The 27,096-nt window shown below is 46.1% G+C and overlaps 1 protein-coding gene across 1 annotated transcript in view; it reads right to left on the bottom strand.

Moving 5' to 3' along the window:
- The window catches only part of LOC115088588, a 223,390-nt gene that overhangs the window by 16,463 nt on the left and 179,831 nt on the right, over positions 1 to 27,096 (bottom strand). The window contains exon 34 of the mRNA XM_029596845.1: positions 10,971 to 11,180. Coding sequence (XP_029452705.1) covers positions 10,971 to 11,180 — 210 coding nt within the window. The remainder of the gene's footprint in view (positions 1 to 10,970; positions 11,181 to 27,096) is intronic.

Consider the following 27,096-nt stretch of genomic DNA (forward strand, 5'->3'; position numbering starts at 1 on the left):
AGCTGTTGGTGGATGCTCCCCTTCGGCTACAGGGGTTTCCGGGGCTCCTTCGTCAGGGCCCCGTTTGTTTGGAGGATGCGGATCACTTCTGTCTCGCGGCATGGCTTTTGAGAGGCAACGTCTAAAGAAAAAAGGCTATTCAGATGCGGTGGTAGCCATGTTACTGCGGTCCAGAAAGCAGTCTACGTCCTTGGCTTATGTACGTGTCTGGGTAGTTTTTGAGGAGTGGTGTATCAGCCGAGGGCTAGATCCCATTTCCGCTTCCGTCTCTGATATTCTGGCTTTTCTTCAGGCCGGTCTAGCCAAAGGGCTTTCTTGTAGTACCCTTCGTGTACAGGTGGCGGCGATTGGTTGTTTGCGGGGTAAGGTTCGCGGTTCCTCTCTGGCCCTGCATCCCGATGTCTCTCGTTTTCTTCGGGGGGCTAAACATCTTCGTCCACCACTACATCATCCATGTTCCTCCTGGAATCTTAATTGGGTCCTTTCTTCTTTGTCTACGGCTCCGTTCGAACCCTTAAAACGGTCTACTCTTAAGGATCTTACTTTAAAGACCGTTTTCCTGGTTGCGATTACCTCGGCTCGGAGAGTCTCGGAATTACAGGCTTTGTCTTGTCGGGAGCCATTCCTGCGGATTTCAGATACGGGAATTTCTCTGCGGACGGTTCCGTCTTTTTTGCCAAAAGTGGTGTCACCGTTTCATTTGAACCAGTCTATTGAGCTTCCCGCTTTCGCAGGTGCTGAATATTCCGACCCGCAATGGAAAGAATTGCGGAAGTTGGATGTGCGGAGGGTTCTCCTCTGTTATCTAGAAGTCACTAACCCTTTCCGGGTGTCGGATCATCTCTTTGTTCTATTCTCGGGCCCAAAGAAAGGAGGCCCGGCTTCCAGGACGACAATCGCACGGTGGCTTAAAGAGGCCATCGGCTCAGCGTACGTGTTACGAGGGAAGCCTATCCCAAACGGTCTCAGGGCTCATTCGACAAGAGCTCATGCTGCGTCTTGGGCGGAATCTTCTCAGGTTTCGCCTCAAGAAATTTGTAGGGCAGCTACCTGGAAGTCCTTACATACCTTCATTAGACACTATCGGTTGGATGTTCAGGCTGCGAATTCTGGGGGTTTTGGAGAGAGGGTACTCCGAGCGGGACTCTCTGCTTCCCAACCCTCGGTAATTTAGCTCTGGTACATCCCAGGTGTCCTGGACTGATCCTGGTACGTACAGGGAAAGGAAAATTAGTTTCTTACCTGATAATTTTCGTTCCTGTAGTACCAAGGATCAGTCCAGGATCCCGCCCGTACTGTTCTGAAGAAACGGAGAGTCCGCTCATTTCTTTGTTAACTATTCCGGTTATTGCTTCGTTCCCTCGTTTTGGGGTTCTGTTCCGGTTTGGGGTCCTTGAATGGCTCCCTGTTAAGGTTAGTTATTTAGTTTGGTTGTTCTATTTTTTGTCTACTTTGACATTACGTATGACTGAGGGGCTGTGACTGGCACAGGAGCATATGTAGCTCCGCCCACAAGTTTTAATCTGTCTCCATCTACTGGTGCGGGGTCACAACCCAGGTGTCCTGGACTGATCCTTGGTACTACAGGAACGAAAATTATCAGGTAAGAAACTAATTTTCCTTTGGTTCAGTTAGAGGATTTTTTAATCCTCTAATAGTTTTCTGGATAATTTTCAATCAGGGTTTCCGAAGGTTTTGTTTTTTTTAGCATGGAAACCCCATTGACTTTCTTTCTCGATTGCTTGCACAAAATTCTGGATTATTGCATAGAACTCTGGATTACTACACAGAATTCTGGATTGTTGGATTATTTGATTATGGTCCTGCTGGGCCTCTCTTCTTCCTTTGACATGGTAGATCATGTTCACATTCTTCTGCTACATGTCGGATGAGGATGTTAGGAACTGGACAAATGATATTCAAATGGTTTACGACATAATTCAAGGACAGAGCCCAGTTGATTTCTACGCCCTGGGTTCTTCCTTGTGCAGTTCCGCAGGATTCATTCTTTCACCTTCCCTAATTAATATCTTTGTGGTTCCTCTATGTAAGTTGTTAAGGTCCTTGCGGATGATATACAAGTTTGATTTTCTATTCATCCTGGGGGCAGCTGGATCTACCTATTATTAATGACTGTCTTTCTAAAATAGTGGCTTGGTGTCAAGAGAGTGGCTTAAAACTTAATGCTAATAAATGTTGTGGGTAGGCCAGACTAGGCTTAGATTGATCTTCCAATCCATCTGAATTCTCAAAAATTATTATCCAGGAAGAAAATTCGAGACCTAGGAGCCTGGCTTGACTGAGATCTACTCATGCAGATTCTCATTAACTCTATTGGAAAGATTGCCTATTGCTTTCTCTGAGTCAGTCAACAGCTGAGATCTTTTTTTAAGTGATATCTATGACTGATTATTATAACATGTTTTTTCTGGGTTTTTCAAAAAAATTGAGTCATCTTTGGCTTATCCAAAATATGGCAGCTAGGCTGATTGGAGGACTTAAGCTGTGCAGGAATCAAATCAGACATCTTAGGGAGTTACATTGGCTTCCCCATTCCATATCTAGTTAAAAATGCTAGTTTTGGTTTATAAGGCCTTACATGACAAAGCACCAAATTACCTTGTTGAAGACCTGCTTTGCTTTTGTTCATTTTATGCCATCTTGCATGCCCCCCTCCCCCCCAAATGGATTTCCTTACTGTCATAAGAACATGCCATACTGGGTCAGACTGAGGGTCCATCAAGCCCAGCATCCTGTTTCCAATAGTGGTCAATCCAGGCTATAAGTACCTGGCAAGTACCCAAACACGAAGTAGATCCCATGATACTGATGCCAGTAATAGCAGTGGAAATTCCCTAAGTCAACTTGATTAATAGCAGTTAATGGACTTCTCCTCCAAGAACTTATCCAAACCATTTATAAACCCAGCTACACTAACTGTACTAACCACATCCTCTGGCAACAAATTCCAGAGCTTAATTGTGCGCTGAGTGAAAAATAATTTTCTCTGATTAGTCTTAAATGTGCCTACGCAATATCTTAATCTAAATACCACAAATGCCTCCTAATATAAGCATATAATTATTGGACGCTTAGATTGACCTTCATAATAGGCTTCATCGTGGAGTAAGATAACTTTTTTACTCAGCCTTATATATAATCATTGGTCAATAGTAGTGAAGATATTTTGTAGTTGTTTTTTTACAATGCTGCTATATCGTTAATAATAAACAATATGTGAAAATTTAAGTTCCAACTTAGCTTCAGAGATTAACGCCGTTTGTTTCAAAGACATGGGACCATGTTTCAAACAATGTTCTTTCTTAAGGGCTCAATGTCTACAAAACACAAAATTATTTGTGTCTTCTTCCAACATTTAACATGGCGATTGTGCGTTCTTTTTCTGGAGGCATTTGTGGTATTTAGATTAAGATATTGCGTAGACACCATAATCCTCAACTCTCCAATTAGAAGGGTTTACGTCACATATTATTTGATAGTCTTAAATGTGTTACATGCTAACTTCATGGAGTGCCCCCTAGTCCTTCTATTATCTGAAAGAGTAAATACCTGATTCACATTTACCCATTCTAGACCTCTCATGATTATATAGACTTCTATCATATCCCCCCTCAGCCGTCTCTTCTTCAAGCTGAACAACCCTAACCTCTTTAGCCTTTCCTTGTAGGGAAGCTGTTCCATCCCCAGGGCTCCGGGAGATTAAGATTAGAAAGGGCCAGATCTAGGATCTTTACTGTGACTGCCACTAAATTATGGAATGATCTCCCATTAGAGTTAAGATCTCTGGGTGACTTTTCTCATGTCTACAAATAATTGATGTTCTGCTTATTTACGCAGGCTTTTGGCTGATGATGAAATTAGTGGGTGGGTATTTTGTGCAGAATTTTTTATTGTATTCTGATGTGATATTGTTAGTATTTTATTTTAGCTATTTTATTTATTTATCAAATTGTTATGTTTTAATTTGCCTATAGTTTATTAGAAAACCGCATTAGCATTCTAATGGAATGTGATCAGTAAATTTCAGTAATAATTAAATAAGAGGAGCTTGAACTGTATATATGGGAATGGATAGGGAGGCAATGCACAGATTTGAGAAGAGGGGTTATATGGGTGTAGCGACTTCAGCGAAAGATAAGTTGCACAGCTGAATTTAGGACAGAGTGCAGTGGAGAGAGATGGCTTGCTGAGAGACCTGTGAGGAGCAGGTTGCAGAGTCTAAGTGGGAGGAGATGAGAGAGTGGATTAGGGTTCTGGCAGTGTGTTAAGAAAGGAACAGATGGATTCTGATGATGTTATACAGAAAGAAATAATGTATTTTATCAGTGTTTTGGATATGTGTAGAGAAGGAGAGAGAGGAGTCGAAGATGATCCCAAAGGTACAAGCTGATGGGACTGAGAGGATGATAGAATTATCCACAGAAATAGAGAAAGGAGGAAGATGGGGTCATGGGTTTGGGGGAAAATAAGGAGCTCTGTCTTGGCTATGTGGAGCTTAAGTTGGTATCCAGGCAGCACTATCAAATATTTGGGATTTGGGACTGGATTCCTGATGAAATTTCTGATGTACGGAGGTAGATCTGGGAGTCATCAGCATAAAGACAATATTGAAAGTCATAGGAGGAGATCAGAGCATCAAGATAGAGAGAGAATAGAAGGCAGCATCAATTGATAGTGAGATGGTGGTAACAAGGAATCCACCAGAGGACATGTTAAAAGTGTGATGGGAGAGATAAGAAGAGAACCAAGGCACGAAATAGTCCTGACATCCAAGTGAGGACAGTATCAAGGAGTAGGTGGAGGTCAACACTATCAAAAGCTGCAGATTGGCCAAGGATCAGGAAAGGCCTTTGGGAGATGTTGGCAAGGGCTGTTTCTATGAAACAGAGGGTGAAAGCCACACTGGAGTGGATCGAGAATGGCTCAAGATGAAAGAAAAAGTCAAGGTGAACAGCACGTTTGAGTCGTCTAGATGTGAACGGAAGGAGGGAGATTGGATGATAGTTAACAGGGCAGGTAGGGTTCAGTGAAGGTTATTTTAAGGTGAGGAAGGATCACAGCATGTTTGAAGGCAGTAGGAAGTGATAGATTTAGGATGGGACAGATAGAAGGGATGTCTGCAGGGGAAACAGAGCCAAGGAGGTGGGTGGGAATAAGGTCAGGGGAACATGTAGCAAGTGTGGAGGAGGAGAGAAGATGGGCAGTTTCTTCCACTGTAATTTCAGAAAAGGAGGACAGGGTGGCAAGGGCCAGAGGAAGGGGAAAGGAATGAAGTAGGGAGGGAGAAGGGAAGGAAGATTAGAGGAGACCCGGTTGAGAACTTGAGAGTAATTTTGCAAACTTTGCCTTGGAAGTAGCCAGCCATGGTCTGGGCACAGAATGAAAGGGAGGTGAGGGATGTTATGGAACCCTGCCCGTGGGTCCCCCCGTGAGCAGGCACTCTCTTACCTCCCCCCATGCTTCACCCTTCAGCGCCGCCGAAGCCGAGGTTTTGAGTTGCTCATGCGGCCCGGAGGCTGCCCCTGATATCCGTCTTCACCACGGCCGGAGCCGTGGATTTTCAGCATCCTCTTTGCGGCTGGAAGCCGCTGCCGATGTCATCTCCTCTTCACGGCGCGGAGGCCACATCCTCGGGCTTGATTAACGGCAGGAGCCGCCCCCAGGGCTTCCTGAAGTGGCTGGAGCCGCTGCCATCATCGAGGCCTGCTTCTCAGGCCAGCCCTGCCTTCTGCGTGGAAGACGTCGGTGCAGGCCGCTGTCCGTGGTCCTGCACTAGCTCCTGCTTCCTTCCCTCTAGGCGCCGGCACGCACCTCTTCACAGAATTTAAAGGGCCAGCCACAGGAAGTGTGGCTGACCCCACCTATGGACTGATTTCCTGCCTAGCCCTATAAAAGGGCTGTCTTCACAGTACATCTTGGCCTTGCATCGGAGTTACTTCACTCTGGAGGCTCCTGCCTGCCAGAGCTCCATCAGGTCTTCTATCTTCTCCATGGAGTTCCTCGTCTCGTCTGTTCCTCATCATGCCATGTCTTTGTGCCTGAGGTCCTCATCCAGGTGTCCTGGTGTTTCGTCTCCTGGTGTTTCGCCTCTTGGTGTCCTGCCCTCCTTGGTGTTCACATCAGCGCTCCTGAGCCTTCTGGTCCTGTTCGGCCTGGCTCCCTCGGATGATGTCTTTCCTGGGTTGGAGTGGCCTACAGGTGAACTGGTGTCCTGTGCTCCTGAGCCGTCTGGTCCTGCCAGCCTTTGTAGAGCCCCATGCGACTTATGGCTCCGTCGTCAAAGTTCTGCCTTGGCTGGATTCTTCCCTGCGCTCGTCCTGTTCTCAGCATGGTCTGTGACCAGCCTCCTCGGGCTGTGTAGGGCACGCAGTGGGACAGGGTGGTCCTTGACCAGCTCATTGGGTCCACCCGTGAAGGTGGGCTGAGTAGGGTGCCCTGAGAGACAGTGCCATTGTCCTCTTGCCCAGCGTCTTGTCTTGTTTGGATTTCAAGTTCCTCATCATGTCTGCACTTCAGTGTCTTGTCCCTGATGCCGTTGCATTGACCACCCGGTCCGTGATATCTTCGCATCAGCCCTGGTGTTATGTCCTCTATAGTCCTGGTGTCATGTCTTCAAGAGCCCTGGTGTCATGTCTTCACCTTCGTCATAGTGTCACGTCTTCATGTCAAGGCCCATCTGCCCTCATCCTCAGGCCAGGCCTGCTGCTCCATGCCGTTCCAAGCGGCAGGTCCGAAAGGGCTCGGAATGGTTGGAGGACCATTCACATTCCAACTTCATCCTGTTGTTGGCCTTGGGAGTTTGCAGGCCTGGCAGAGGGTAAGACCGTGTTCTGCCATGCTGGGACACGCCGTCAACCCTCGGTTTGGCCCTGGATCCGTCTGGGGTTGGGCTGAGGCCCAAGGGCACACTAAAACACCCCGTACGTAACAAGAGAACTATGTATTAATTAAAGCTTATCTGTTGGTTGGAAAACTGCTATACGGTTCAAATCAACTGTTAGTACTCTAGTATTCATTTGGAGATAGTAAAAAAAACAACTGATTACTTGGTGCTTACTTAGCTTTCATTTGTTTTCCTCCTTCTCTTTATAAAAAGCCTATTTAAAAAGCCAGGTTTTTAGACTTGCTTTAAATAGTTTCAGATTTCTCTGCAGTCTTATTTCAAGTGGCATAGAGTTCCACAGTACAAATCCTGCCAGCGACAGGGCTCTCTCCCTTACTTGAGTGAGGCATGCTGATTTAACAGATGGAACTGTCAGTAGTGCCTTATTAGCTGATCTCAGATTTCTGTGTGGTACATGGACGCGAAGTGCTGTGTTAAGCCAGTCTGCCTTTTCATCATGGATTAGTTTATGAATTATACACAATGCTTTGAATTTTATTCTTTGATCAATAGGTAGCCAGTGTAGTTCAGCAAGTTTTCCTGTAATGTGGTCTCTTTTCTTTTTTCCTGTCAATATTCTAGCAGCGGAATTTTGCAGTATTTGGAGTGGTCTAATGATAGCTTGAGGTAATCCAAGTAGCAGGGAGTTACAGTAGTCTGTGCTTGCGAATATCATTGCTTGTAATATTGTGCGGAAATTAGCCAGGGTTAGTAGGGGTTTCAGTTTTCTGAGGACCATTGATTTGGCGTAACCTTCCTTTAATTTCTATGAAATGTGTTGTTTCATGTTTAGTTCTGGGTCAATTATTACCCCTAGATTCCGTACTTTTATTGCTAAATCTACAGTTTGATTTTTTTTTTTTTTATTGCTATAGTAGATTGGATAGGGTATATATTTTTTCGTTCCAGGTGTAAGAATTCTGTTTTATCAATGTTTATCACTAGTTCCATTTGGTTTAGTAGCTGTTTGATTATTTCAAGATACATATTGGCCAGTTTCATTGTTTCTTCAATTGTGTTTATGATGGGTAACAGTAGTTGTATGTCGTCTGCATATATTTAGTGCATGATTCAGAGTCCTGCGAGTAGGTGGCATACTGGGAGGAGGTAAATGTTAAAGAGTGTTACAGACAGGGCTGATCCCTGTGGAACTCCTGTTTGTAGCTTAACTTTTTCTGATATGGAGTTTTTGATTTGTAGTTGGAAAAATCTATTACTTAAGTATGCCTCAAACCAGGTTATTGTTTTGTTATTGAGTCCTATTTCTTTTAGTCTATTGATTAGTATTTCATGATTCACGGTGTCAAATGCTGCTGAGAGATCTAATAGAACCAGAATGTAGTGTGTTCCTTTGTCGAAGCCTCTTACGATATTGTCCGACAGTGCTAGAGTGTTTCCGTACTGTAATGTTTGCGGAAACCATGTTGTGCAGGATATAGTATGTTATTACTTTCCAGGTGATCTGTTAGTTGTTTTTGGACTATTTTTTTCTATTAGTTTGGCTATTAGTGGTAAGTTCGAAATAGGTCTATAGTTGCTCAGATTTAGGGGGGGGTCGAGGTTCTTTTTTTAATGATTAGTTTGATAATGGCCCCTTTCAGATGGATGCAGTAGTAGTCTTGCTTGGAAAGTGCAATAGCAGACTGGAAGGAGGTCAGCATGAACCTGAAATGTATAAAGTTGGTATGGGCGCATGCTTTAGCAGAGATAACCTGCACAGTGAACACAGGAAAGTAGGATGCAAATTTTGGGGGTGAGCCATGGCCAGGGTTCGGTGCACCTTACAGGATGGATAGAGAGAGAGGCAAGAGAGTCTGAAGCAGAGGAGAGTATAGTGATGAGAAGAAACTCAGCATAATGGAGGAGAAGAGAGATGAGGCAGGAGTAGAGAGGATAAAGGGCAGAAAACCCAGAGATTCTCGAAGGTTTTGGTGATGCCTGGGCGAGGCTGTGGTGGAGGGTGCCTTTGTGTGAAAGTTATCAGGTGATGGTCTGAGAGGAGAACTGAGGAGGAGAAATTTGAGAGACAGCAGTTAGAAGACAGGGCTAGGTCAAGGCAGTGGCCATGCTGGGGAATCGGGGGTGGGGGGTGGGGAGGGGGAGAGCGGTAAAGCAGAGTTGGAGGTGAAAGAGGAGGTTAAGGCAAGGAGATTTCAGACATAAGACTCGGAGGTCATTAGCATGGAGGTTAAAGTTGCCAAGAACGAGGGAAGGGGCAAATGGGTCAAGGAAGAAGGAAAAGTGGGAGTCAAAGTCAGTGAGAATGGAGGAGGGGGATTTATCAGGAGGTCATTAAATGGCAGCTCCCTGGAGAGGTAGCAGGTGAATAGGTAGGTGGAGTGAGTCTGAGGTGGAAGAAGGGGTTGAGGAGGGGAGAGCATATCCTAGGAATAAGCAGGGGATTTCTGCAACTCTACCTTAATAATGGTTAATGGACTTTTCCTCCAGGAACTTGTTCAAACCATTTTTAAACTCAGCTACTCTAACAGCTTTCACCACATCCCCTGGCAATGAATTCCAGAGCTTAATTATGCATTGGCACTCTTACTGCTGGTGCTGTGGTGACAGTCAGGGTGAGAGTGAGAGTGTGTGTGCGTATAGCTTGTACTGTTGCTGTCCGTGTTGTACCTGTGTTGTGGTGGGCCAGTGTATGGTGTTGGGATGGGGGCGACGATGTACTTGCATAGTAGATAAATGGAAAACTTCACTATCTGGGGAAGCCAATCCAGCATTAAAATCCACTAACAAAAAAAGTGAAATTATCCCATTAAGGATGGAAAATGACGCTACTTATCCAGATGACTCTTAAACCACTACTTATCTGGCTATACAGAGTGGCAGTTATACTCCTAAACAGAAGGCGAGAAGGTAACCCGCACACAGCAGTAGTTATAACCCTAAGCAGAAGGCCAGGAGGTAATCCGCACAAAGCGGCAGTTACAATCCTAAGCAGAAGGCAAGGAGGTAACCCGCACGCAGAAGCAGTTACAACCCTAAGCAGAAGGCAAGGAGGTAACCCACACGCAGAAGCAGTTACAACCCTAAGCAGAAGGCAAGGAGGTAACCCGCACGCAGAAGCAGTTACAACCCTAAGCAGAAGGCGAGGAGCTAACCCGCACGCAGAGGTAGTTACAACCCTAAGCAGAAGGCGAGGAGCTAACCCGCACGCAGAGGTAGTTACAACCCTAAGCAGAAGGCGATGCGGTAACCCGCACGGAGCGGCAGTTACAATCCTAAGCAGAAGGCAAGGAGGTAACCCGCACGCAGAAGCAGTTACAACCCTAAGCAGAAGGCAAGGAGGTAACCCGCACGCAGAAGCAGTTACAACCCTAAGCAGAAGGCAAGGAGGTAACCCGCACGCAGAAGCAGTTACAACCCTAAGCAGAAGGCGAGGAGCTAACCCGCACGCAGAGGTAGTTACAACCCTAAGCAGAAGGCGAGGAGCTAACCCGCACGGAGCAGCAGTTACAATCCTAAGCAGAAGGCAAGGAGGTAACCCGCACGCAGAGGTAGTTACAACCCTAAGCAGAAGGCAAGGAGGTAACCCGCACACAGCGGCAGTTACAACCCTAAGCAGAAGGAGAGGAGGTAACCCGCACGTAGAAGCAGTTACAACCCTAAGCAGAAGGCGAGGAGGTAACCCGCACGTAGAAGCAGTTACAACCCTAAGCAGAAGGCAAGGAGGTAACCCGCACACAGCGGCAGTTACAACCCTAAGCAGAAGGCGAGGAGCTAACCCGCACGGAGCGGCAGTTACAATCCTAAGCAGAAGGCGAGGAGCTAACCCGCACGGAGCGGCAGTTACAATCCTAAGCAGAAGGCGAGGAGCTAACCCGCACGGAGCGGCAGTAACAATCCTAAGCAGAAGGCGATGCGGTAACCCGCACGGAGCGGCAGTTACAATCCTAAGCAGAAGGCGAGGAGCTAACCCGCACGGAGCGGCAGTTACAATCCTAAGCAGAAGGCGATGCGGTAACCCGCACGGAGCGGCAGTTACAGCAGAAGGCTGGGCAGACTGGATGGGCCATTTTGATCTTTATATGCCGTCACTTCCTATGTTACTTGCCTGTCGGAGCTCCTTATTTATTTTGGCCTGCTGAAGTTGGCTGGTTTTGGAGGCTTTCTCCACTTCCTCCATCAGATACTGCAGCCTCTGGTCTTTCTCACCAATGTCTTCCAGAAGCTTCTCCACACTGGCGGCCTTCATGGAGTCCAGCTGCTGACGGCTCTTGTTGTCCTCGGCTACCCGGTGCTCAACCTCCTTCAGCAGCTGTGTCTGAGGCAAACAAATACAACTCTGTTAGGATAGGGAGAACAGGATGGGAGGATGGGGGAACCCTCTACTCATCTACCCCACCCTGCACCCAGCAGACAATGCTCACATTAATCACTACAGAACCCAGCAGTATTTATTAATAAAAACAGTAATTTTTATTATTATATAGTATACATGTGGCTCAATAAGGCAATTCTATGGTCACTATTGTCCCTGTCCCAAAGAGCTTCCAATCTAAGCTTGGGCCTGGGCCTATTTCACGACACATGCCACTGACACTGGGACAGCTGCAGCTGAAAACAGGCCTAGCCTACGATTAGCCACCTAAGAACCCAATGTAATAAGACGTTGAGAGAAATATGGGCTCCGAGACTCAGCCCACATAAAAAAATGTTAATTCCTGATGCAGTAAGCTAACGGTATGCTAATGCATTGTGAGTTTATAAAAAGTATGCACACCCAAAAACCGTGCACAGAAAAGTATGCTGAGTGCACAAAACATGGTTTGTGTACATTGTTGAGTGCAGAAACCATGATGTGTGACTAAAATTTGTGCTTCAATAAATTATGCACACAAAACATGCATTAGGAGCATAAAAGTTGTGCACACACAATCCAAATCCAGGACCATACTTGGAGCACAGCGCTATAGGCTAAACTAGCCCCAGAAATATGAGTTACCTGTACTCCACCTCTGGCCAAGTGTTACATTTTCAGCATTAAAACAATCTTGCATTAGGACTTGAGTGGTTTTAACGCACTTCCCTGCATTAGGGAGCTAATGTGTTCATTGAAGGAAAATTGGTTCTTACCTGCTAATTGTTGTTTCTGGAATACCACAGATCAGTCCAGACAAATGAGTTTTGCATCCCAACATGCAGATGGAGGCAGAGCGCTAAAAATCTTTTCAGGCATTGGCACTCTCAGTTATGTAACATCTACAGTCCCTCAGTATTGACCTGTACCCAAGCCAATGTAGAGCCACAGATCAACACAAGTAACACCTTCCCCTCCTAGGGAAAACATAGAATCCCAGGCTGGACTCCCCCTGAACTGAAAACCTCACATCCAACAGGACACAGAAAATCCCCCTTTCGGTCCAAAGGTTTCAACTATATACAAAATTAAGCTCTGCTCTAAAGATCTAACTCCAACATTACAGTGTTTTGGAATCAAGGGGATGGGTCTCTGGACTGATCTGTGGTATTCCAGGAACAAATATTAGCAGGTAAGAACCAATTTTCCTTTCTTGTTCATACCCCAGAGTCCAGACAAGTGGGATGTATCCAAGCTCCTCTACATTGGGCGGGAACCCGAAAGACCCGCTCACAGAACACAGTCACCGAAACTTGCAACCTCTGGCGCCTACACATCTAACCGGTAATGCCAGGTGAAAGTGTGAAGGGAAGACCATGTGGCTGCTCGACAAATTTCCTGTGTCGACACCAATTGACCCTTCGCCTAAGAAGTTGCTTGCGCTCTAGTTGTACTGTCCGACCTTTACAGAGATAATCCGAAAAAATAGTCTCCTTTAACCAACGAGCAATAGTGGCTTATTTCCTTTCTTTGTACCCCTGAACAAAACAAACAGATGATCTGATTATCGGAAACTGTTAGTGACCTTAAGATAATGTAACAGCGTCCGGCAAACATCCAGTAAGTGCAGTTCCCTTGCATGCTGTCCCTCCTCAGACAAATTTGGAAAAGCTGGAAGCTCTACCATCTGCTTGAGGTGGAACAAAGAAACAGTCTTCCGCAAAAATGAGGATACCATATGCAAAGACACATCATCGTCTGAAATCCGCAGGAACGGTTCCCTACAGGATAAAGCCTAAAGATCTGAAATCCTTCCGGCCGAACAAATCATCACTAGAAAGACTGCTTTCAAAGTGAGGTCCTTCAGTTTCACCCTATGCAAAGGCTCAAACGAAGGACCACAAAAACCTCACAACACTAAGTTAAGGTTCCAAGAAGGACACATCCTTCGTACTGGGTGTTGCAAATGCTGGACTCCCTTGAGAAATCTTATGATATCTGGATAAGACGCCAAAGGCTTTCCCTGCAGCTTCACTTGAAGGCATCCCAACCAAGGCCACCACCTGTACTCAAAGTGATTTATAGATGAGACCCTTAGTCAAGCCCTGCTGCAACACGGCCAAGAAGTGCAGAAAATCCACCCACAATGGATCTTGGTCCTCTTCTACATACCAGGACTCAACTACTCTCCACACCCTGACATAAGCCAGTGAGGTAGAAGGTCTCTGTGCCTGAAGCAACATAGCAATATCCGACTCCGAATATCCTTTTGATCTTAAATGTCACCCTCAAAAGCCAAGCCATGAGACAAATGCAATCCACCCGATCGGAGAAGATAAGTCCTTATCTGAGAAGATAAGCCAACCTGATGGATCCGTCCACAGTAAGATGAATCAGATCTGCAAACCGTGGACACCATGGCCACTCAGGTGCCACCAACACCACCCTGCCTGGATGTCGCTCTATGCACCACAACACTCGACCTACGAGAGGCCATGGGGGAAACACATATAGCTGAATTCCAGTTGGCCATGGAAGAACCAGAGTGTCAATCCCTTCGGCCCCTCCTTTCTCTCGCGACTTAAGAATCTTGTCGCTTTGGTTTGCTGTGTGATGCCATCAGATCCAGTTGGGGATCACCCCATCAGGCCCAGATGAGGTCCAAGGCCTCCGCCAACAACTTTCATTCCCCAGGATCCAACTGCTGCCTGCTGAGATAATCCGCCTATACATTGTCCACTGTTGCAACATGTGATGCCACAATCCCCTCTAGATACTGATACACCCAGACACTCCTTGAAAATAAGAACATAAGAAAATGCCATACTGGGTCAGACCAGGGGTCCATCAAACCCAGCATTCTGTTTCCAACAGTGGCCAATCCAGGCCATAAGAACCTGGCAAGTACCCAAAAACTAAGTCTATTCCATGTTACCATTGCTATTGGCAGTGGCTATTCTCTAAGTGAACTTAATAGCAGGTAATGGACTTCTCCTCCAAGAACTTTGGCTCTTTGCCCTACCTTGCTGATTGATATACGCCACCATTTGTCCCCGAACCTGAGGAAGAAACACCATCAATGCTCTGCGAACTGCCCTCATTTCTAAATGATTGATAGACCAGTATGCTTCCACTGGCAACCACAGCCCTTGGGCCATCCACCCTTGACAGACCGCACCCCAACCTCTGAGGCTGGCATCCATGGTCACCACCACCCAGTCCAGAACCTCCAGATCCATCCCTTCTCCAAACTGGATCGCAACAGCCACCACGAGAAACTGGATCTGGAGGACCCCTGCATCGGTAAAGGACGATGAAACTCCTAGGACAATGGATCCCAATAGGATAGAAGTGGCCTCTGAAGCGGATGCATGTGAGCAAAGGCCCATGGCACCAAATCTAGTGTAGATGCCATAGAACCCAGGACTTGCAGGTAATCCCAGGCCCTGGGCACTGGAATTCACAGTAGCCGGACCACCTGCATCTGCTGTTTCAGAATCCTCTCTGAAGACGCACTTTGCCCAACCAAGTGTCTAATCTCACCCCCAAATACTCCAACAATTGGACCAGAGCCAAATGACACTTTGCTAGCTTCACAACCCAGCCTAGAGAACGTAACATCTCCAGCATCCTTTGAACTGACTGGCAACATTCTTCCTCTGACTTTGCCCAGATAAGCCAGTTGTCCAGATAACAGTGAACCAAAACTCCTTCTTTTCACAGTGCAGCCACCACCACATCCATCACTTTTGTTAAAGTCCATAAAGCTGTTGCTAACCCGAAAGGAAGAGCCCAAAACTGGAAGTGCAGCCCCAACACTATGAAGCGAAAAAAATTTTGATGCTCTGCATGTATAGGGATGTGTAGACAGGCCTCTGTTAAATCCAATGAGGCCAGAAACTCTCCTTGAAAAACCTCCGCTATCACTGTCTGCAATGACTCGATACAGAATCGTGGAACCCACAGTTCCACATTGACTTTCTGCAGGTCGAGGATGGGCCAAAATGTCCCCTCCTTCTTGGGAACCATGAAGTAAATTGAGTACCTCCCTTGACCCTGCTTCATTGCCGGTACCGGAATGATTGCGCCCAACCTGCAAAGGTGAAACAAAGCATCCAAAACCACCTTTCGCTTGCTGCGGAACATGCAGTAAGACACCATGAAGGCTTCCCTTATGGGGTGAGAAAATTTTAAAGCGTAGCTTTCTCTTATCATCTCTAGGACCCATTGGTCTGAGGTGATCCTGGTCCACTTCTCGTAAAATCGTGTCAGGCGTCCCCCGACTGCTTCCTCGAGAGTGAACCAATCTGGCTTCATTGCAAGGATTTACTGCCTCCGGCACCCTGACTGGAACCATCTCTGGGGGGGTCCTTCGTGAACCCTAAAAGGACTGCTGCCTACCAGATCCCTGCTTCTGCAAGGTTACTGAAGAACTCATAGTCCATCTCATATCCCGGAAATGGGCGCGAGCCAGGAAAGTCTTCCTGATGCTTTTCGGAAGAGTAAACAACTGATTAACATTTACTCATTCCATTCCACTCATGATTTTATAGACCTCTATCATAACTCCCCTCGGCCATCTCTTCTCCAAGCTGAAGAGTCCTTAGCTCTTTAACGTTTCTTCTTAGGGAAATTGTTCCATCCCCTTTATCATCTTGGTTGCCCTTCTCGGTACCTTTTCTAATTCTGCTATATCTTTCTTGAGATGTGGTGACCAGAACTGCACACAATACTCAAGATAAGGTTGTACCATGGAGTGATACAGAGGCATTAGGATATTCTCTGTTTTATTTTCCATTTCTTTCTTAATAATCCCCAGCATTCTATTTGCTTTCTTGGCTGCTACTGCTGCACCCTTAGCAGAATATTTCAACATATTTTCAGTGATGACACCTAGATCCTTTTCCTGAGTGGTGACCCCTAATGTGAAACCTTGCATTGTGTAGCCATAATTTGGGTTACTCTTCCCTAAATGCATCACTTTGTACTTGTCCATATTAAATTTCATTTTCCAACTGCATGCTCAGCCTCCCAGTTTTGCACAGTTCTCTTGCAATTTCTCACAATCCTGCAGTTCAATTGTATGGGATTCTATCCTTTGACCAAGGAAGAAGATGTAAGAGGCTTTATGAGTACTGAATGCTAGCTCTTTAGAAAAGGATTGCTTAAGGTCTAGTACTTATGCTAAAGGGGAATAAAAGAAAGGAATTGATATAATTATAAAAGGGAGTCTTCGAGGAAACAGATTTGTTGTTAATGTTGCTGCTAATTGTAAGTGATTTTTTAGAAGCATTTATAAATTCAAAATTGTTGTTTTCTTTGCTCAGCAAAGGATAAATGGACATTTAACAGTTTTGTTTGCAATCCTTTTTAAAGTCAGAAATGCCCAAGAAGTTAAGACAACAAATGTTCATTTTAAAGACAATGGGGCTGATGCAATACAGTGCGCTCAGCCCAGCGCACTGTTTAACCCGCTGTCAGACGTGGGTTAAATAGGCGCTAATCCACCCCCTAATGAAATAGGGGGATTAGCGCCTATTTAACGTGCGTCCAACGCGGAGTGAATGAGTTAGCACTCATCACATGCAAATGCATGTGAATGAGGCTATTACTCATTCACTCCAAATGCAAAAAAATAAATGTGTGTGGAGCAGGCGTTAATAGCTGGGCGCACTGAAAAAAAAGTACAGAAAAGCAGAAAAAACTGCTTTTCTGTATTTTTTTTAAAAGTAAAAGAAAAAAAAAACTATGCCGGCCGCTATAATGTTCTATCATGAGGCAGGGTGAGGCAGCCGCCTTAGGTGGCAACATTTTGGAGCAGCAAAAAAATGCCCCCAAAACACTCTAGTGACCGCCTCACCTTGTCACCAAATTTACTGATATGCCCTTGGGGTTCCCAACTCCTGCAGGCCAGAAGAAGAACCTTGCTGCAGCGCAGGAAAATGACATGCCCATGAGGACAAAAGAAAAAAGTCCCCACAGGCCGCCAGCAGAGTCCAACCCGCCATCAGCAAAGATCAGAAGAGGCCCCAGCGTGCTGGTGGCAGCCAAAGATTGGAGAAGGCCAAGTTGGTTGCCGGCGGGGCCAAACTCACCAGCAACGAAAAAGGAAGGAACACTAGCAGGCCGCCGGTGGATCCCAACCTGCCAGCTGCTGGCAAATGTGGAAACTCTCCGGATTTGACCCGGAGACTCCAGAATTTCAAAGGAATTGCCGGGTCTCCAGGTCAAAACTCCGGGTTCGAGTGTTGCTGCTGCTGACAGCTCCTGTGTGGACCCGGATGAGGAAGTCAGCTGTGCCCGCGCAGGCGGAAAGAAGCAAGAGCTTCGGGCCACACCAGAAGGAGCAAGGAGAACGTCGGGCACGCGAAGGATCAGAGCAACGCATCTGTGAGCATTCGCCTAAAGAAGGAGCAGGGGGCGTGTCAAGGCACACTGAGCTGGAAGCGGCTGCGTAGAGGAAGTAGAGCAGTCCTATAGGCCGCTCAAGAGAGGTGTGAAAGTTATTGTGTGTGTTTGGTCATGTTTGTATGAGAGAGTAAGTGTGTGAATGGGCATGTGTATGTGGAAGTCTTAAAGAGTGAGTTAAATGGGTTTCTGTGTGTGGAAGAGAAAAGTATGAGTTGGCATGTGCATGAGAGCATGTGTCTATGTGAGAATGAGCACCTATGTGTGTGTGTATTAGTGTGTGCCCTATCCTCCCTGTGCCTCCCCCCCCCCCCCCCCTCCAATCCACAACAATCTAAGGGCGACTACAAATCAAAAGTTCCCAGGTATGCCGACAGGCTGCCAGTGGAGTCCAACCTGTCGCTGGCGAAAAATGGAGGCAGCCCAGTGGCTACCTGAAGCAGAAGACAAGGAGGCCACCAGCTGCCTGCTGACCTCATTGGCCCATATCCGAAAGATAAAATGTGAGTGAGGTAGAGGGAGAGTGAATGTGTGAGAGAGCAAGTGTATATGCATGAGAGCATGTGGGTGAGAGAGCATATGTGTGTGTTTCTGAAAGAGCATGTTTGAGAGCATGAGTGTGAAAGAACATGTGAGCATGTGTATGAAAAAGCATTATTTGAGTGCATCTGTGTGTGACAGCATCTGTGTATGTGTCGGGCCGATACAGTAAAAAATCAAGGGAGTGCGGGCGAGCGCCCGCTCTCCCAGCGCGAGCACAGGACACTTTCCTGTGTGCACGATACAGTAATTTAATTTATTTAAATTACGACCGGCGGTAAAAAGAGATGCTAGGGACACTAGCGCGTCCCTAGCGCCTCTTTTCGGTCAGGAGTGGCGGCTGTCAGCGGGTTTGACGGCTGATGCTCAATTTTGCCGGTGTCGTTTCTCGAGCCCGCTGACAGCCACGGGTTCGGAAACCAGACGCCAGCAAAATTGAGCATCTGGTTTTCAACCCTCGAGCCGCGGGCCTATTTCAAAATTGTTTTTTTTCTTTTTTTAACTTTCGGGACCTCTGACTTAATATCGCCATGAAATTGGTCGGAGGGTGCACAGAAAAGCAGTTTTTACTGCATTTGCATGTTGCGGGCACTATTAGGTTCGGGGGGGTTGAACACGCGTTTTCGACGCGCTAGCTTTATAGCGCGTCCAAAACATGCGTCCAAACCGCCCCCCCCCCCCGAAAGTTAAAAAAAGAATAAGGGGTACAGCTAGCGCGTCGAAAACGTGCGTCCAATCGCAGGTTAACAGTGCGCTCAGCTGGAGCGCACTGTACTGTATCGGCCTATGTGAAAGAATATGTGAGCATGTATTTTTGTGAAAGAGCATGTAAAAGCATGCATGCATGTGGAAGAGCATTTGAAAGCATCTATGTCTGAGAGCACGTGTGTGTGTGTGTGTGTGTGTGTGTGTGTGTGTGTGTGTGTGTGAAAGCATCTGTGAGTGAAAGCATGAGAGCATCTGTGAGTGTGTGAATAAGCATGTGTGAGAGCATCTGTGTGTGTGTGTAAGAGAGAGAGAATGAACATGTGGATATAAGAGGAGGAAAATCCCCCTTCTTGCCCCCCCACACACTAATTTAGACCAAAATCAAAAGTTCCCAGGTATGGAAAGTGGGGATTTAAAAAATCTTTCTTAGTTTTAATTATTGGGTGTTATTTGATCTATTTGCTATTTTAAATATTTTATTGATGTTTGGAAAATTTTGTAAGAGTTTTTAATAGCTGTTATTCTGTTCATCAGCTGTTTTGTGAACATCTGCTGGCACGGATGCATAAACCCAGGAGTCTGGTGTGATCCGGGTACGTACAGGGAATGTCCATTCTTCCATTTTTGCACTGCATAGTGTTTGGCTTTTTGCGGTTTCCAGTTCAGTTTTTGTTTGCATGTTTCTGTTTAAACTTTATGGTCTCTCTATTCTGCATTTGTTCAGGGTGTGTCCGTGTTCTGCATGTGTGACTGAGGCTTTAGGTATTCCCCTGCGTGTAGCTTCTGTGGGGATCTATAGCAGCCTGGCTTGTTCTGTTTTCCTAATAGGAGGTGTATTGGTGTTTAGGGCCTGGTGTAATATCCACTCATTCATTCATTTATTTAATTAATTAAATATTTTATATACCGTCATTCCACGTGAAGTTCACAAGATCATAACGGTTTACATTAAAACATTCCTAGATACAAAGACCACACAGAAAAAAAGAAGGCAATTTTTGTTGTTGAGACCACAGGTCTTAAGGATAGGGGCATCCTTTTTACTTAAATTCCCTTGCAAATGTTATGTTAAATTTAAAGATAAATCCTTTTTGTTTTATATACCCTCACAGTTGACCCAGTTTTTGAGTGATAAACTTGTAAAGGGCTCTGATGGAGTTTCTGATATTCAGCCTTGAACCTCATTATGTCTGAGAAAATGCTATCTCATAGCTAAAATATAGCACCTGAATGATGCTAGTTTACTTAAGTTTTTCTAATTCCTCCTTAATATGTGAAATATTTGATAATTAGGGTATAGCTAATCTTGGATCAGTATTGTGGACTTAAATATTGTATACTTATTGATTAGTTATTGTTTAATCACTTATAATTTTTGAAGAATACTTTGTATAAACATATGCATATCGAGAAAATTTTCTTGATGTAATATTAAAAAGTTAATAAAGAGAAAATAAAAAAAAAAACAAACATTCCTAGATAAAAAAAAAACATACAAGGTAAACTCACATATAAAATAAAGGATTATTAGTAACATATAAACAATTCCAGAGGGATATTTTTTCAGAGCATTTTATTTATCAATTGGGTAATCTGAATGCTAAAGCTATGCTAAGTTGTAGGCATTTTTAAAGAGCCAAGTTGTCAGCTTGACATTCTTCCTGTCTGATGCTGTTCTTAGTTCTTCAGGCATGGAGTTCCAGAGTTTTGGGCCAGCTGCAGATAACAGTGGAAGTTTGTTGTCGTTAGTAATGGTTTCAATCAGCCCAGAATCCTTAGTTTGACGCCAGATTTAATCATATTACTTATGAGTTTTCATACTTAGGTTTTCATCCAGATGTACTCCTAGGTTTCTTACTTGTTTTGATGGATTAATTCGGCAGGTTTCCATTTCTAAAGCAGGAGGTATTAGTATTTGTGGGTTTCTGTTTAGCCAGATTATTTATTTATTTATTTATTTAAAAGTTTTTATATACCGCTCAATGGATAAATATATATCCGTCTAGGCGGTTTACACATAGTCAAAAACATACACAAATTAAAATACAGACAATTGTTAAAAGGTTAGTTGAAGATCAGGAATTTATACAAACTATTGTAGCTGGAAAGCTTGGGTAAATAGGTAAGTTTTCTGTTTTTTGGTATTTAATACAAGTTTAAGTTGAGATCATTTTTCTTTGATTGTTATTATATGGATGTCGTGGTATCCAATGATTTAGTTAGGGGGATGTAGAATGGTAAGTCATCAGCGTATGAAAAGAATTTTACTCCAATATCCCATAGTAGTTTGCATATAAATATTAAAAGAAAATTGGTTCTTAACTGCTAATTTTCATTCCTGTAGTACCACTGATCAGTCCAGACTCCTGGGTTTTGCCTCCCCACCAGCAGATGGAGACAGAGAAGTTTGACCGACTCTGCCCTATACCCTGAGGTGCCGCCTACAGTCCGTCAGTATTTATATGTATCAAAGAAGAACTAAATAAACCATCAGAACAATTTTAACAGCCCCATAACTACGGAGAAGAAACCGGCAGATAACCCGCTCACAGATCTCAAGACAAACAGAACCCATGAACATAGAATAAAGTCTAAGTAAGTCTGCAGAAAAATCATTCCTTTAAAGTAGACGAACGGACTCGCCAAACAACAAATACTGTAATTAAACGGGCGAGACTCTGGACTGATCCGTGGTACTACAGGAACGAAAATTAGCAGGTAAGAACCAATTTTCTTTTCCCTGTACGTACCCAGATCAGTCCAGACTCCTGGGATGTACCAGAGCTTTCCTAGTTAGGGTGGGACCCTGAGAATCCCGCTCGGATCACAGCATCACCAAAACCCCCAGAGTCTGGGGCTTGGACATCCAACCAGTAATGCTTTGCAAAAGTATGCAATGACTTCCATGTAGCCGCCCTACAAATCTCCTGCGGCGACACCAATCGACATTCCACCCACGAAGTTGCCTGCGAACGGGTAGAATGAGCTTGCAACCCCATCGGGAGCGTACAGCCTTGAAGCAGATAAGCTGAAACAATAGTTTCTTTCAACCAACGGGCCACCATAGCTCTGGATGCCTTGTGCCCTCGGGAGTGTCCACTGCACAACACAAATAAATGATCTGACATCCTGAAGCTATTAGTAACCTCCAAATACCACAAGAGGATGTGACGCATGTCGAGCTTCCTCAGATCTTTTGACTTGGGATTGGAAGGATCTAAGACTGGAAAGGATGGAAGCTCCATTGATTGATTCAAATGAAAAGAGGACATCACTTTTGGGAGAAAGGAAGGAACCATTCGTAGAGAAATTCCAGAATCTGAAATCCTCAAGAAGGGTTCCCTGCAGGATAAAGCTTGAAGCTCAGATACCTGACAAGCTGAGGAAATAGCCACTAGAAAAACAGTCTTCAAAGGGCGCCCCACACAGAGTCTTGAGCACCAGGTTCAAACTCCATGACGGACAAGGGGACTTGACTGGCGGACATAAATGCTTAGCGCCTCGGAGAAATCAAGTGATATTCGGATGCACAGCCAATGGAGCTCCCCCAACCTTACCGTGGAAACAACTGAGAGCCGCCACCTTTACCCGCAAGGAACTGCATGAAAGGCCCTTCACAAACCCCGCCTGCAAGAAGGCCAAAATATGTGCAACCGAGGCAGCCGTAGGAGCCACCCCTTGATCCAGGCACCACGATTCAAAAATCCCCCAAATCCTGACATAGGCCAGGGAAGCAGAGGGCTTCCTAGACAGCAAGAGGGTAGCCACCACTGCGTCCGAGTAACCCTTGCTCTTTAAATGCTGCCTTTCAAAAGCCATGCTGTTAGACAAAAGTGATCTGCCTCTTCTAAACAAAAGGGCCCCTGCCGAAGAAGGTTCAAGAAGTCTCTCAGCCTGAGAGGTCCGTCCACCACAAGATTGACCAAGTCCACAAACCATGGATGCCGCAGCCACTCCAGAGCTACCAAAATCACCTCCGACGGATGGGACTCTATGCGCTGCAGCACTTTGCAGATTAGAGGCCATGGCGGAAACACATATAGAAGCACGTTGTGCGGCTAAGCTAGAACTAGGGCGTCCACCCCCTCTGCTCCTGTCTTGTGGCGATGACTGAAGAAACGTGGAGCCTTGGCATTGCAGAACGTCGCCATGAGATCCATACTAGGTCTGGACCACCTTTTGCAGATCAGATCAAATGCCTCTGGAGAGAGTTCCCACTCCCCGGGATCGAGTCTGTTGCGACTGAGAAAGTCGGCCTGAACATTGCCGACCCCCGCGATATGAGGGGCTGCCAGGCTGACTAAATGTTGTTCCACCCAGAGCATCAACTGCTGTGCTTCGCTCGCCACTGGAGGACTCCTGGTTCCTCCTTGTTGATTGATGTAGGCTATTGTGGTCGCATTATCGGACAAAATTCTGACTGACCTCCCTTGCAGTCTCGACTGCAGGACCTGCAGAGCTAATCTGACCGCTCTGGTCTCTAAACAATTGATTGACCACTGAGATTCCTCCTTTGACCACTGACTTTGTACAGACTTGTCCTGACACACTGCTCCCCCAACCAGAGAGGCTGGCGTCCGTAGTGACCACCATCTATTCTGGAACCTCCAAGAACACTCCGCGGCTCAAATGGACCGAATTGAGCCACCAGTCTAGATTGGAACAAGCAGAGTCTGTAAGAGGCAGCGGAAGATGAAATTGCTCTGACACCAGACTCCAGCAAGAAAGCAATGCTGACTGCAGAGGCCTCATATGAGCAAAGGCCCAGGGGACCAACTCGAGGGTGAACACCATCGATCCAAGGACCCACAAATAATCCTGGACTTTGGGAGGATGCTTGTCCAATAAATTCCGAACCTGCTCCTGCAGTTTGGCAATGCGCTCCTCCATCAGAAAAACCTGGCCGAGCTGTGTTTCGAACCGGGCCCCTAGAAATTCCAAGGACTGAGAAGGAATCAGGTGACTCTTGGCAAAATTTATTACCCATCCAAGCGACTCCAATAGCTGAACAACCTGACGGATCGCCGCTTGGTACAACATTTCCGACTTTGCCCGAATCAACCAATCATCTAGATACGGATTACTTCCGCAGCTGTGCCGCTACCACGACCATTATCTTGGTAAAGGTCCTGGGCACCGTGGCGAGGCCGAACGGCAGGGCACGAAACTGGAAATGTCGTCGCAGGATGGCGAACCTCAGGAATTTTTGGTGGTCTGACCGGATGCCAATGTGCTGGTATGCTTACGTGAGATCCAGAGACGCCAAGAACTCTCCCTTTCGCACCGATGCAATGACCGATCTCAAAGTTTCCATGCGAAACCACAGAATACGGAGGCGTTTGTTTACTCGTTTTAAACTGAACTGGAGACCGTATCTTCAAAAAGACAAAGACAAGATGGAAGCGGTACAGAGAAGGGCGACCAGGAAGGTGGAGGATCTTCATCAGATGACGTACGAGGAGAGATTGAAGAATCTAAATATGTACACCCTGGAGGAGAGGAGGAACAGAGGTGATATGATACAGACTTTCAGATACTTGAAAGGTTTTAATGATCCAAAGACAACGACAAACCTTTTCCGTAGGAAGAAAATCAGCAGAACCAGGGGTCACGATTTGAAGCTCCAGGGAGGAAGATTCAGAACCAATGTCAGGAAGTATTTCTTCACGGAGAGGGTGGTGGATGCCTGGAATGCCCTTCCGGAGGAAGTGGTGAAGACCAGAACTGTGAGGGACTTCAAAGGGGCGTGGGATAAACACTGTGGATCCATAAAGTCAAGAGACCGCCAATGTAGAGTGGGTGGCTCACCAGAAAGATGGCTACTGCCCGGAGACAATACCCTTATTAAATAAACATACAGATGCTTACTGTGACTCCAACATCGCTCTAAGCTTCAACGGCAAGAGGAAATGTGGAAAAAAGGATTTGCTATCACAAAGAGGGGAGTAGCTGGCTTGTTACGGCGGTTACTACCCCAAACCAAATAAGCCTAATACTTCACTTTCCAAGCATATACAGCATAGTTCTCTGCTTCAACGGCAGGGGAGAAGAAAAGAGGGTTCGCACTCACAAAGCGGGGAGTAGCTGGCTTATTACGGCGGTTACTACCCCAAACCAAATGTGCCTGATACTTCGCTTTCGATGCATATCCAGCATGGCTCTCTGCTTCATGGCATGGGAGAGGCTGATACATCAAGCATTTCCAGCATAGCTCTCTGCTTCAACAGCAGGGGAATAAGAAAAGCTGAGGCTTCACGCATATCCAGAATAGCTTCAACTGCAGGGGAGAAGAAAAAAAAAAAAAAAAAGGATTCGCACTCACAAAGCAGGGAGTAGCTGGCTTGTTACGGCGGTTACTACCCTAAACCAAAAGGGCCTGATACTTCACTTTCAATGCATAACCAGCATGGCTCTCCGCTTCAACGGCAGGAGAGAAGAAAAACAACCAATAGGGGCTGTATGACATAGTCTGGGTAAAGGGAATAAACATGGGTGTAGCTTGCTTATTGCAGCAGTTACTACCCCTACTACCCCTAACTAATCAAGCTAGGTATTTCACTTGGATGCAGCTCCATCACTGCTCTCTACATTAATGGTGGGGGTGGAAGGGAAATAGAACCAAAAGTTAAGAGAAAATGATAAGTATGAGAGAAAAAAATGTGTGAAGCTTGCTGGGCAGACTGGATGGGCCGTTTGGTCTTCTTCTGCCGTCATTTCTATGTTTCTATGTTTCTAAATCGAGAATGGGCTGGAAGGTTCCCGCTTTCTTGGGCACCACAAAGTAAATGGAGTAACGGCCCCTGCGCTGCGCCACTAGCAGAACCAGAACAATTGCCCCGAGATTGAGAAGATGCTGCAATGTGTCCTTTACAGCTTGGTGCTTTTCGACGTACAAGCACGGGGAGACAAGAAACCGATCCGAAAGGCGCCGTGCAAAATCTAAAGCAACACCCTGTTTTATCACCTTGAGGACCCATTGATTGGACCTCAGAGTGGCCCATTCCTCATAAAATTGAGACAGCCTGCCTCCCAGCATTGGAACCGAGGAATGGACCGGCCTCACATCATTGGGAGGGCTTGAGTCCACCGGAGGGCTGCTGTGCCCCTGGTCTGCTGAAGCGCCGGCCCCGAAAGGACTGGGACCAGGACTGTTGCCTTCCTGATTGCTGACAAAAGGAAGACCCAAATGACTGGGATAAATGGAACCTCCAATTCCCCCGGAAGCAAGAGCGAGCCGAAACTGTGCCCCTCGACTCTGGCCAATCCTCAGGTAGCCGGTGTACCTTATTCTCACCCAAAGATTGAATCATGTCCATCAGATCTTTACCAAAGAGCCGTTTTCCCTTGAAAGGCAACGAGCCCAATTGAGCCTTGGAGGACACATCTGCAGACCAGTTTCTCAGCCAGAGAAGTCTTTGGGCCGAAACCGCTGAGACCATAGACTTGGCCGAAGTATGCAAAAGGTCATAGAGAGCATCCATACTGTAAGTGACGGCCGCCTCGAGGCATCCCGCTTGCATCACTTCCTGCTCTGTCAGGGCAGTGCTATTTTGTAGGTTCTGAACCCAGCACAGGCCTGCTCTCAAGGAAAAGCTACTACACATTGCAGCTCTGACTCCCAGTGCTGACACTTCAAAAATCTTTTTGAGCTCCACCTCCAACTTTCGGTCCTGGAAATCCTTGAAAGCCGTTGCTCCCATAACAGAGATCGTGGTCTTTTTTGTAACAGTTGAAATGGCTGCATCTACCTTGGGAACTCTGAGCAGGTCCAACGCTTCCTCTGGCAAGGAATATAACTTGTCCATAGCCTTACTGTCCTTCAAGCCCAGGTCAGGAGTATCCCGTTCTCGGAACAGCAAGTCCGTAACAGAGAGATGAAATGGAAACAATTTAGTCGGACCACGCAAGCCCAACATGACCAGATCTACTGAACCCATCCAAAAATCCTCTGGCGGAGTTTCAATACCTAGCTCCTCCAGAATGGCCGGAATTAAGGGAGCCAACTCATCTCTTCAAAAAAGGCGGACCACCTTAGGGTAATCTCCGTTCACGATTTGTGGTCCTCCAGAATCAATACTCAGATCCTGGCCGCCGTTAGGCTGTTTCTCCTGAGAAGCCCCACTAGGATCCGGGGCGTCCTGGTCTGAATCCTGGGAGGATGAATCTTCCCATGGACAAGTCCGGAGCCCTCTCTGGGCTTTCAGATCCAGCGCTAGTCACCCGA

Source organism: Rhinatrema bivittatum, chromosome 3 (assembly GCF_901001135.1).
Source record: "Rhinatrema bivittatum chromosome 3, aRhiBiv1.1, whole genome shotgun sequence".
NCBI classification, from domain to species: Eukaryota; Metazoa; Chordata; class Amphibia; order Gymnophiona; family Rhinatrematidae; genus Rhinatrema; species Rhinatrema bivittatum.